Below are 12,860 nucleotides of genomic sequence, written 5' to 3' on the forward strand. Positions count from 1 at the left end.
AGGCCGCGGCGGGTCGGCGCCGCCATGGCCGCCTCGGCCTCGGGCGTGGCGGCAGCGGCGGCGTTGGGGCCGGCGGAGGGCCCGTGCGTGCTGTGCTGCGGGGAGCTGGAGGTGGTTGCGCTGGGCCGCTGCGATCACCCCATCTGCTACCGCTGCTCGGTGCGGATGCGGGCGCTGTGCGGAGTGCGGTACTGCGCCGTGTGCCGGGAGGAGCTGGGTCAGGTGAGGCCTCGGCGTGGCGCGGCGCCGCGTTTCTCGCGGTCCGACGAAACGAAAGGCGGGCGGGGGTCGCGGCGTCGGGCTCCGCTGTGCGGGTGTTAACGAGGCGGTGCCCCGCCGTCCCGCAATGCTGCCGGGTTTTGGTCGCCCCGCGTGCCGCTCAGCGCGTCGCCACGCGGCGGGGATGGGGCCAGGGGTGGGATGAGGGGCTGTGGGGTTGGGGAAACTTCGCTCAGGGATATGGCTGTAAGAGCGTGCAGCGATGTGGGGAAGGAGGAATGCTGCAAGAGGAGAAGAGCTGCTGCGTCGGGTGAGAGATCGCAGAGAGGTGGAGGTGAAGTCAAAGCGGTGCCACGGGGGAGGGGGTTTTTCGCTGCCTTCCTCTGACAAAAGCTGCGTGTTTACCCTGGCTGCTTCTCGTGCCGCTCAAATGGCGGCGGGGACTGAAGATCCCTGAAGGTCTCCGAGTTGGTGGGTGCCACATGCTGTAGTTTTGCTGCGTTGGGTTTGGTTTTGTAACTGAGCTCATCGGCACGCGAGTGGTGTCCATGCAGGGAAGGACACAGATCTCCTTTGGACCTGATTTTACCGCAGAATCACTAAGGTTGGAAGAAACCTCTGAGGTCCCGAACTCATCTCACCATGCCTGCTGACCACGTTCCTCAGTGCCACATCTCTATGGTTCTTAACACCTCCAGGAACAGTGATCCCATCCCCTCCCTGGGCAGCAGTGCCAGTGCCCGACTGCTATTCTGAAGAAGGGTTTCCCAGTAGCCATCCTGAGCTTCCCCTGTTGCAACTTAAGGCCATTACCTCTCTGCACACCTCCTCTCTTAGGAAGCAATCTGTGGTGTTGATTGGCTGCCATAAAACCACTGCTTTCAGTGTTGCAGATGGACTGGGAGCACTTCAGCTCTATAATAGTTGGTGTATTTGTGTGGCCTGAACCTCACTTCATCAAGACATCTTCTCCTCTCATTTATTAATTGTTAAAAATGATCTTTTCATTGCAGTTGACTCAGTAGTAGTGTGTATTGTTAGAAGAGCCACATACATCTCATCACATCTCAACTGATGCTGTCCTGGTCAGTGTAGGTTGAACTGTGTCACAGCGTGGTGTCCAGAAGAAATGGAAATAACTTTAAAGATGGCTGGCATTGCACTGTGTGATGAAGGAGAAAGCAGGATATACTTGTTATGGTAATATGTGCTCTGAGAGGTGTGTAATTGCTGTGCTGGAGTTAGGCAGGATTGCTTGTTGACCTGTAAAGTCACCCTGACGTGTGCTTGGGTTAGGCTTGGAGGACTGGTCAGTGTGTTTGTTATACACACGTGTGTTTGTCCTTGGAACTGCTGCAGGAATCTGTGATGGACTCCAGTGATAAAATCTGCTTTTCTGCAGTTTGTTCTCCCTTCTGAAACTTTCTTCAGGTTGAAATGAAATGAAGTTTACAAAAACAAATGTTTTTAAAAATAACGTGAGTTTGGCATTTATCCAAAAATCTCAGACTTGTGGTCACTTTGTTTTAAGCCTGGCACTTCAGAGAGCTGTGTGTATATGCATGTATATTCTTCAGTATAACGTATATTTTAATAGTAGCTTCGCTGTAAAGAAAGCTTTAAAAACTAACCTAGCCAAAAAGCTCAACCCAAAAGATTTGGTCTGAGGTGTTTCACCCCAGCAGGGGTAGAGGAGTGACTTCACAAGACTGCACTGAACGTGTGTTCTATCACAGCTGTTCCATTAAGGCTGCTGCTACACCAGCACTGCCCAGACTGGGCAGCAGTGGGAGCAACCAGGTTCTCTTAGAATGGATGCACCGTACAAATAATTTGGGAAGTGATGTAGCATTTTCCCTCACTTTACTGATATTTGAGGGAAGAGGAAGCACTGGTCTCTCCATCAGACCCTGAGCCATGTCCCTTTCCCTCGCAGGCTGTTTGTGTGGTCTCCTACTGGGAGATAGGAGGCAGCTGAGCGCAGGGCTCCGGGCAACGAGTGGATTGCATTGCTTGGAGATATTTATGCCCTGTGGGAGCCAAGCATCATAAAAGAGTTTCCTAATGTAGTTCAAAATCCAAAGACCAGGCAAGTCCAACTCACCCTGCGTGGTGCTCTTGCTGGAAGCTGATAAGCAGTCGCAGTTGCTGACAGTTGTAGGGACAGCGAGCAGTGGTGACACACAGCTCTGGCCCTGATGTCTAAGCCTTTGGCTGTGGTGAGATCCCGACAAACAGACGTTGTGCTGAGGAGTTGCTCTGCCATCCTGAATACTGCACGGCCCATATGTGCCATCTCTGATCCCTGTGTTGTGTTGCCTGTAGGTCGTCTTCGGGCGGAAGCTCACGTCTTTCTCGACGATAGCACTAAACAAGTTGCAGCATGAGAAGAAGTATGACATTTATTTTATGGATGGAGAAGTTTATGGGCTGTACAGGTAAATACGAGAATCCTTTCTGTAATTGGTCCCTAAAACATCACTTTTTTATCTATGTTACGTGGCCAGAAGTGCCTTCTTTAATGGAAAAGTGTGGTTTTATGGAAATGGTGACTTTGATGCAGTGTCCATTGGTCACTGGGCAGCACAGGTGGGAAGGGAGCAGCTCCTCTGTTGGATATACAGAAGCTCTGGCAACAAAAGTTGCTTTTTGCTTCTTTACCAAGGGCAAAATTGCTGCAAGGCTCTTCATTCCTTGCCTGGCTGCTGTGTAAATCAGTAAAGGCAAAATTACTGCTATAATGGTATTTATCCTTGCGTTGCATAAGGAGTAATCAAAACCAATTGCACCATACATCATATGAAGAGAAGAGCATCCTCTTCCTGCAAAGGTCTTGGTTATAAATGGGAGAAAAAAGGTGAAAATGTAACTTTGTGGTATGTTTATACTTTGCATTTCATGAGGTTGGGCAGTGGGTTTTTGTAAGCAGAAGCAGTTGGAAACATGTTCTGATTAATTATACACCAGCCTTGGAAATTACTTTTGATGGTAGTGTTTCTGGAGGGCTGCTGAGATCACTGCCCACAGAACAGTAATCAAGTGTGAGTGAGTGGGGGGTTCCCACTGAGACCAGTGCTCTGCCTTCAGCTCTTGCTGGGAATCATGCTTACTTTTTTATCTCCCCACCCCATCATATACTTCAGTTGTTGTCAGTATAAACCATAACTAAATCAGATGTGAGCAAAGCCCACATCATCTGAATCTTCAGTAAGGCAGGAATGTGTTGCACAGACGTGTTCCAGTCCATCTCAGGCTGTGTGCTGGTACTGTGCTGCTTACTGAGTGACTGCTCAGCTGGCTTCTTATAGTTCAAGTCTCCATGTAACTTTGCTCTCTTCTGTTCCTGACTGATGACAAAGTATCTTTGGAATAAACAAAATTCTAACCTCATTACAAATAGCTGGGGGAGCAATAAGAATGCAGAATTCTTCTGTGGACAGAATGTTTATCTTTCAATAAAGATTGCTGAGAGGGAACTGAATAACTTTTAGCAAATCTTTCTTTGTCCCTTAGGAAGCTGCTGCAGCATGAATGCTTTTTATGTCCAGATTTGAAGCCGTTCAATACCTTTGCGGATCTGGAACAGCACATGAGAAAGCAGCATGAACTCTTCTGTTGCAAACTCTGTGTTAAACACTTAAAGGTGAGTTGGTTCAATGCTTTAATGTGATGAAAAGAGAGGGTGGTTCCTTATGTGACCTGCTGGAGTACTTGTGGAGGTGGGGAGAAGGAGATGCTGAACAGCACCACTCTGCTGCTTAGGTTTCTCCTGTCTGCCTGCAGTCAGGTCAGTTGATTTCTTCTGAGACTTTCTTCTTCCATAAACTGATTAATGAAAGAGTCCTGGAGGTTCTAAATGGATTGTGTTTTAAATTAAGCCCAACCATATTAATAAGCTTCTGAGGTCAGCTCCTCCCCCACGATGCCTGTAAATACCAAACCCTATCTGTCTGATAGGAAGTTAATCCTGAGTTATAGGCAGGCTTTGTTACAGCTCTAACTGTAGTGATTTAGATATCTATTAGGACTTACGATGACTTTATGAGCTAAATCTGTAACTGAGAAAATATTAGTGGTGGTCCAGTAAGCAGAGTGCATCATGGAGTGATGGATTTCTCTCTCAGCTCCGAGCCAATGTAGCGTTTACAGTTGAATCATGGACAGGATGAGAATCCATCTTGTTGGTTTAATGAAATATAATTACATTTCATTTGTTTATTTCATTTGTACAGAGTGAATTTCCTGTATCTCGTTGGTTTGGTTGGAAAGTGAAACATGAGTGTCTGCAGTTGAGGTCTGCTGCTGTTCAATGTATACACACAGAACACACCTGGGCTGGTTTAAAATGCAAAGCAAAGCACTTAGTGGAAAGCTGAGTGGCATGTCAGTACTGAGCCTGAGAACTGCTCATCTTACTGCTGCCATTACTGGCTTCTTTGTTTGTTTGTTTCTTAACCCATTTGAATTTGACTTAGAACAGCTGCTGTTCTGTCAGCCGAGCAATGCTTTTTTCAGCCTGAAAGTCCAAATTTCACCTTTCCCTGGAGCTCAGGGTTTTGTTGTTTGGGTTTTTTTTGCAGTTCTCAGTGATGTGTCAGGCAAAGTCAGCCGTTGTTGCTCATTGAATGCTGGGGCTGCTAACCTTTGTGTCCTACAGTTGTCAGCGTCGTTTATTGTTGTAGGAGGGAATTTAATGCACGAGTACATGTTTTGAGACTCATTACATGTGGTTTTGTACGTTTGTTTTCTCTGAAACCAATCGAATATCGAATCAGAGAAATGCATTTATGTTCTGATTTCACAGTTGGCTCCTGCAGGTCAGACTGCAGGTTGTTGCCCGAAGGGACAGGATCCAGGATTGGTCAGGGTTGACTTGGATGAAGACCAAGACATCTTTTGTGCAGGGTTAGTTTTCACTGAACTGATTTGACTCTCTGATCATTAGTGCTGAGTCAAGAGAAGGGGAAGACAAGGCAGCCTCTTTTAGTTGCAGTGTCCTTTGAACACTGCTGAAGAGGTGCTTCTGCAGGCAGCCTAGGTAGGCAGCACTAGAGTGGTAAACTAGTAGAATATGTTGGCTTCTAATTTCACAATACTGAAGAAATCCTTTTATTCTGGAGAAAGCTTCAGTGTTGTTAATACCCACTGCAGATGAATTCTTAAACTCACAGAAGCTGCAGTCCATCAGTGCAAGCAAAGCCAAGTGAACCTTTTCCCAGAGTGAGTTAAGATTCCTTGTTAAAGAGATAAGAAATAAGGGATGTTCTGTTCTCAAGGATACGCTGATCTTCCTGGTGTCTTCAGAACCCTTTCTATCAAAACAGCCTGTGTGTTTGTAGGGGCAGAAGATTGGCTCTCAGTGCAGAATTTGTTCACTGAACAGCATTGTTCTCAGGAGAGGAGAAAGGGTGAAGTTGATCTGTTTCCAGTGTTTGAGGTGAGTGAAGTGTAAGTGAGATGCAGTCAAGATGTATCACTTGAATCTTAGTTCCTAGTCACTGAAAATTTGAGTTGTGAGTTGTCAGATTGCATCTTTTTCAAGCAAATCTGTGACTTCTTCAGGCAAGTTATGCAGAGCCTGGCTTATTCCATTCTTACTTATCTCTCCAGATTTTTACATATGAAAGGAAATGGTACACTCGTAAGGACCTTGCTCGCCATCGAATCCATGGAGATCCAGATGACACCTCTCATCGTGGGCATCCGCTGTGTAAATTCTGTGACGAGCGTTATTTGGATAACGATGAGCTGCTCAAACATCTGAGAAGAGATCACTATTTTTGTCACTTCTGTGACTCTGATGGTGCCCAGGAGTACTACAGGTTTGCAGAAATAGTTTTCTTTTTCTGAAAAAAAAGCTTACATTTTAGAAAAATAGTTTTGGATCCGTGAGTTTTCTGGAAAGCAGTGCTTGAAGTGGGAGTGCAGGAAGGTTGGCTGTGGGCTCTTTTGCTCCTTAAGCCAGCAGCTGCAGTAACCACTTTCTGTTTAGTTCATGTCTTAAAGTCTTCCTCTTTGGTGTTAATGTTAAGCGTTGACAGATGGAGTGAAGGATAATCATATAGCATAGGCGAAATACGTGTGGAGAATTGCAGCTCAGCCTCTTTTCTTCCTGCAGCGATTACGAATACCTTCGCGAACACTTCCGCGAGAAGCATTTCCTTTGTGAAGAGGGACGGTGCAGTACAGAGCAGTTTACCCACGCTTTCCGCACTGAAATAGATTACAAAGCACACAAAACAGCCTGCCACAGCAAGAACAGGGCTGAGGCCAGGCAGAACCGGCAGATAGATCTGCAGTTTAATTACGCTCCTCGGCACCAGAGGAGAAACGAGGGTGAGTGTGGCTGGGGGTGTTGCGATGGCCGGGGATGTGTTCATTCTTACTGCTTTGGTATGCAGAAATAACGGGTGAAGACCTCCTGGCTAGGAAGTTTCTTTGCTAGAGGGTGGAGAAACCTGGAACCAGGGCTCTGAGAGGCTGGGGAAGTTTGTTCTTGAAGATAACCAGAAGTTGACAGAGCCACAAGCATCTTGAATATGATGTCAGAGTTGGCCTTTCTTTGAGTGAGGGGATGAAGCAGACTTTCCTTCCATGTGGAACAGACTTCTACCATTCCTGGAGGTTTGATAGACTGCTTAATCATCAGAAGGAAGTCAAGATAGATTTATTTGTAGTAGTGTAGTTTTGCTCTTTTTCAGGCATAGTATGGTGCCCAGATTAGAGAAATAACTTCAAGAATGATAACCATCCCTCCTGTTCAGGTGTTATAGGTGGAGAGGACTATGAAGAAGTTGACAGGTTCAACAGGCAAGGAAGGTCAGGCAGATTGGGTGGCCGAGGAAGTCAGCAGAACAGAAGAGGCAGCTGGAGATACAAGAGGTGAGTAGCACAGCATTGTGTGGATTTCTGTTGCTGCTTAGTTCTTTTTCAATTAACAGAGCTTTGGTGCACAGGTTGGAAGGAGGTAGGGACAAAGTTTGGAAGCTTCCATAGTGAATTCTTAACTGAGAGTACAGCCAGTTTTCAGTCTAAGCCTGTGTGCTGGCTGCGTGCCTCGTGAAAGTGAAATTACTCTCTGAAGTTTAAGCTTCCTGGACTTGCCAAAGAAAGCAATCACTGTGATCTTTGTCACATGGTTATCTGAAATGAGAATTCTTAATTTCAGCAACTATGGTTGTGCTAGCTTCTTTTTAGAAGGATTTTTCCAAAGTGAATGATAAATACTTGGAAGTTTATTGGACTTTTTGGTCTGGGTAACTGTGAAATTCCTATTCTGAGGCTCGTGCTTTTCATTGAACAAACAGATCTCTGTGTGGCCAGACTGAGTGCTTTGGAGAAAGAAGAGGGTTAAGTATTGAAATGAAAGTTTGCATTCATTTGTCTCTTCATGCATATGAGACCTGAGTGCTTTTTACATACTGCACCTCTCTTGTTCTTCTTTTTCTCACTGGATGGTCAGCTGGTTCATTACTGGTAATTTCACTGGGGAAGAAGTCCATCTCTAAACCTTTATATGTGGATTTTGCATTCATTGAGAGTTTGTTATGAGCCGTATTTCAAAGAATCACTTTGGTCTAATAAGTCAGATAAGACTGCACATTTGAAAACAAGAGAAGTAGGTGTCTGCTGTCATCCGTGGTACTGTCTCTCCCAGTTCACTCCAATTGATTTCTTCTATCCTGGATTGTTACCACCACATGCAGAACTCGCTGATCCCCGGGTAAAATGTTGTCTTTCTCACTAGCCAAGGGAAGAGTGGGTTTGTGTCAGCCTTCTCAGCAGGTGGCAGCACAAGGCCAGGGACAGTCATCAGAGCTTACTGCCGAGAGGTGAGGGGTGGAGTGTGAGGCAAAGGTGCTTCGTAATCCTTGCTCTTTTACCAAGAAAATCTGCCCTGTCCTGTAGGGAAGAAGAAGACAGAGATGTTGCAGCAGCAGTCAGGGCATCTGTGGCTGCTAAACGACAAGAAGAGAAGAAACGGGGAGAAGACAAAGAGGACGGCAGCAGTAGAGGTAAAAAGGAGGACTTGAGAGATTCGGAGGTACCCAGCTCCAAACGTGTGCCAAAGTCTTCAAGTGAAGCTACAGGTCAGTATTGAGCATTTTCTGCAGCTGCAGGGAGACACAAGGGTGTGGTGATGGGTCTGGAGATCAGGCTGGCCAAAGTGTGAATTGCCATACATTGTTCTCAAAAGCCAGTGGATGAGGAGAGAGCTGTGCAGAGTCTTAATCCAGCAACACTCACTTACTGTGAAAGGTGTCCAAGTGGGCTGGGGTTTGCACAGCCAGTTAGATGTAAAATGAAGCTGGGTAGAAATACCAAGCAGTTAAGGTATGACAGTATTTGTGATGTTTATCCAAATAATACTATCTAAGACTCTGCCATATTCCTACTGTAGCATGCAAGAACTGATGTATTGTGATGCTTGGGATTTAGTCCCAGTAAAAGTTTGTAACTTGTTGATAGAATTGTTTTGATGTTACTGCTGCTCCAAATCCCTTTTCCACTGTTTTATTGGTTCTACAACAGGGGTTCCTGCTCAAATTTTATATGCTTTCATAATGAGCTGAGAGCTGCTGAGAGCTTGGTTGTCTAATGGGTACAGCTCAGCTGGGGATGACGGGCAAGGCTATCTTACCCTGCTGCTAGCCCAGCTTTTGCTGCATGTGTGTCAAAGCTGTTATCAGTCTGTATTTAAGCTGATGCAGTTCACAGCACTGCATTTTAAGACTAAGCCTAATTGGGAATGATTTATGTTTTGATGAAAACTGACTGCCCAGGAGCTAATTGCTTAGCAGTGTGGGCATCTGTTCAGCAGAGGTGTTGAACAGCTCAGAGGAGCAGCTTTCCAAGTGGAGAATCAGCATACTGAGTCACAGTATCCTAACCCTGTGCAGGCAGCTGATTGCTGGCCTCTGGGGGAAGCATAGAGCAGGCAGCTGGGGGCATTGGCTTCTCAGTTGTGAAGGAATCATCTGGAGACTGTCTTATCAACCAGTGTTTTGCTCATATTAAGTTCCATGAATTGCCTGTATGCTGGAGCTCGTACCTGATGTCATAATGGTGAATGTGGTTAACTGAAGGAAATGTTGATACGTAGACTTATTGCCCTTTTGGAATGTTGGTTAATGACATCAGCAGCTGCTGAAAATAGAACTTGTTATTGCTGCTGTTGTGTTCGTTGATAGCTTCCACTTTGAAACTACTGGATTTTAGTTGAATATATTTCTTTGCTCTTTTTGTCAATACCCCAAAAGAAGCAGCTGCTAATGGTGCTTTAAGCCAAGATGACTTTCCAGCAATTGGTTCTGCAGTAGGACCTCTACAAGGGTAAGTTTGTTCAAGACTGCAGCAATGAGAAAGCTGATTTAGAAACTTACATGGGTTGCGTGTTTCTGGAAGAATTAGTTTTATAGATCTCTTGAACTGCAGGTGCTCCCCTCTCTCAGTTCCTCTTCTGCTTTGACCTGTTTCTGTGTCAGCTGCTGCATGAACAGCACAGGCTGTTGCTTCAGTTTGCAGCTTGATTTTTATTTTATTTTATTTTATTTTATTTTTGTAGTGCAGTTCCAGGGAACTTTTCAGTATTCCTGACTCCACTCATTTTTAACTCACTAGCTTATCTTGAGGGAGCCATATGCTGTTGGGGTTTTTAAATTCATCATCTCGTTAAATGGGTGGTAACTATAAATAGAGTCTTTGCAGGATGTGGACACTAGGATGCACTAGAAGCCTGCATGTATGGCTTCCTGGTCAAGGTAAGGTGTGCTAAGACAGCACAGATAAGACAGCGAGGCTAGTGAGACTCTTTGAAGAGACTCATCCAGACACGGTTTATGTATCTGCATCCTGTTAATGGTTGTGGCAGCTGTGCCACTCTAAGTGATGGATTGAAGAATGCAGTCAGGCCTGGAGCCTCTTTTGCCTGGTGGAGTTTTGGGAGTTTTGCTGTCTGTGCAGAGGTGGTGTAACTGGGTGCACTCTTCCTTTCTCGCAGCTCTGCTCAGCTAGCAGCAGTTAAGCTTAAAGAAGATTTCCCAAGCTTGTCATCCTCCGCAGCACCCGCTGTCTCTTCTGGGATGTCTTTGACGTACACAGCGACTGCAAAGAAAACAGCTTTTCAAGAGGAGGATTTTCCAGCTCTGGTGTCCAAAATGAGGCCTAACAATAAAACAGTAACTAACATCACATCTGCATGGAACAGTGGTTCCAGTAAAAATGTGGTCAAAGCCATTAGCAACCCTTGCGTCAATCAGATAGCCAAAAAATCATACTCCTTGAATAGCACTAAAGGAAATAAGAAGAGCAATAAACTCTCTCAGTCAGATGAGGAAGACGGCAGTAGTGGCTTGACAACCCAGGAGATAAGGAACACACCGACAATGTTTGATGTATCGTCCTTGCTGGCAGCTTCTACCTCACAGACTTTCACAAAAGTGAGCAAGAAAAAGAGGATGGGGGTTGAGAAGCAGAGACCATCATCCCCACACCTGTTACAGGAGACGTCATTGCCCAGGTCTTGTATTGAAAAGCTGCCAGAAGCAGAGCGGACATCAAACGCTGCTTCTGCTCTTCATGCCTCTGACAGATCTGCAGCTGTCGTGAATGGTCATTCAGAAAAATCGTTAGCACTCTGTAGTACACCCAAAGAGCCCCCTGGCCTTAAAAAGCCCACAGTGACGAACCAGTGCCCTTTACCTCAGGAAGATTTCCCAGCTCTTGGGAGCTCAGGATCAGCTCGAATGCCACCGCCACCGGGTAAGCACTTCAGGGCACTGACAGCTTCTGGGCTGCAGTTACAAGGCAGCCTGAGTAACAGTGTCTTGAAAGTCCTCTCTCTTTGTAAAGACATATCAGGTGCTGTGAAGCACTTCCTGACCCAAACGATAAGGCAACAGATTTCCACCTCTTTAATATTCAGGTTTCTTCTGAAACAGTGATGACTGCACTGTTGACTGTTACTTCTTGATGCCTCTGGAGAGTACGTCAGACTGTTGGTGTTAATTTTACTTGCTGGTATGTGGGTGCCACAGATATGTGCTCTAACTTCCTGCTCATTTCTGCTTTCATTTAGGCTTTAACACTGTGGTGCTATTAAAGAGTCCTCCTCCGCCTCCAGGACTGTCAGTGCCTGTTAGTAAACCCCCACCAGGTTTTGCTGTTATTCCATCCACCAATATCTCTGAACCTGTCACTACATCTTTGAAAGAGTAAGTAAAAGTCCTTTTGTTAGAGTTACTTTACACACTGCATCTCGAGATATGCCATAGAAGCTTCAGACGAAGCACAAAACACTGATAGGATTACTGTATCCATGTGCTGCTGGCAGAAATTGCACGTGTAGTTGGGTGGAGAAAGGGAGAAAAGAATAATCATGTAATGTGTGTCTGCAGCATATTTCTGTAATATGAGGCAGTATCTAATTGCATTACTTTTTTTCCCCCAAATGCAGGCCAAAATCCAGCCAAGGGACATACTTGATACCTGAAAACTTTCAGCAAAGGAACATTCAGCTAATACAATCCATTAAAGAATTCCTCCAAAGTGATGAGTCCAAGTTCAATAAATTTAAAACTCATTCTGGGCAATTCAGACAGGTGAGTGGGCAAGAACCTTTGCCTTCCCGAAATCCTCCCCAGCTCAGTTCATGTAGTGCCTCTGTTTGTGGTTGGTGAGTGGACTAGATGCAGGTTTTCTTTTTGAACTGCATGCTCCACTGTAGCTCTTCTGTAGCACAGCAAAGTGCACGTAGCGTGGCCTGGAAGAACGTGAATCTTTTAATAGATGAATCAGATTATTATTTTTGAAGTTTCTAATTATTCCAATTTCCTTTTCACTGAAGGGTCTGATTTCTGCAGCAGAGTATTACAAAAGTTGCCGAGAACTGCTTGGAGATAATTTCAGGAAAATTTTTAACGAGTTGCTGGTGTTGTTGCCAGACACAGTTAAGCAACAAGAACTGCTTTCTGCTCACAATGATTTCAAAATCAAGGAAAAGCAAAGTTCAAACAAATCCAAAAAGAACAAGAAGAATGTTTGGCAAACGGACTCCAACTCTGATCTCGACTGCTGCATCTGCCCAACATGTAAGCAAGTGCTAACGCAGCAGGACATTGTCACTCATAAAGCTTTGCATATTGAGGATGAGGAGTTCCCTTCCTTACAAGCAATCAGTAGAATCATCAGTTAGCTCTTATGAAGACCAATAAAACAGTTTCTGTCTATGAATATGCACTTTTTGGAATGAGGTTTGACAGCGTAGTGTGGCTGAGAGCTGGTGCCAGTTGAGTACTGATACACAGGGAACTGTTAGAGAGCCCTCAGTGCTGTTCATAAATACTGTGCAAAGGGATCACTGGACTGCGCCGTAGCTAATTAACATCCAAAGTCTGAGCTTCCAAAATGCCTGAGTAGAGTTAGGCCAAAATTGCAGGGTGGGCAGGCAGGGGGCCACCTTTCTCCTGTAACATGCAATAGCTGAGAAAATACTTTCTGATCTGAAGTCTGACTGGGGACACAATAGGGGAATATGCATCTGGCTTGGGGGGTTTTCTTTCTTTAGGGAAGGGTGGGAGCAGAGGGGGGAGAGATTGAATCACTGAAGTGAATAGAAGCAGAAGTGAGTTCCCTTACATTCT

At 45.4% G+C, this 12,860-nt stretch overlaps 1 protein-coding gene across 1 annotated transcript; it reads left to right on the forward strand.

Moving 5' to 3' along the window:
* Window positions 1-24: 24 nt before the first annotated feature.
* ZNF598 (zinc finger protein 598, E3 ubiquitin ligase) lies at window positions 25-12,412 on the forward strand (the record flags this gene model as incomplete). Its single annotated transcript, XM_079542813.1, has 12 exons — window positions 25-222; window positions 2,545-2,657; window positions 3,733-3,862; window positions 5,830-6,041; window positions 6,338-6,555; window positions 6,984-7,101; window positions 8,128-8,309; window positions 9,480-9,552; window positions 10,220-10,980; window positions 11,297-11,432; window positions 11,675-11,819; window positions 12,065-12,412. The coding sequence occupies 12 exons, from the start codon at window positions 25-27 to the stop codon at window positions 12,410-12,412; spliced, it is 2,634 nt and encodes an 877-aa protein (XP_079398939.1).
* Between the last annotated feature and the right edge of the window lie 448 nt (window positions 12,413-12,860).

Source organism: Tetrao urogallus (genome assembly GCF_951394365.1).
Source record: "Tetrao urogallus genome assembly, chromosome: 15".
NCBI classification, from domain to species: Eukaryota; Metazoa; Chordata; class Aves; order Galliformes; family Phasianidae; genus Tetrao; species Tetrao urogallus.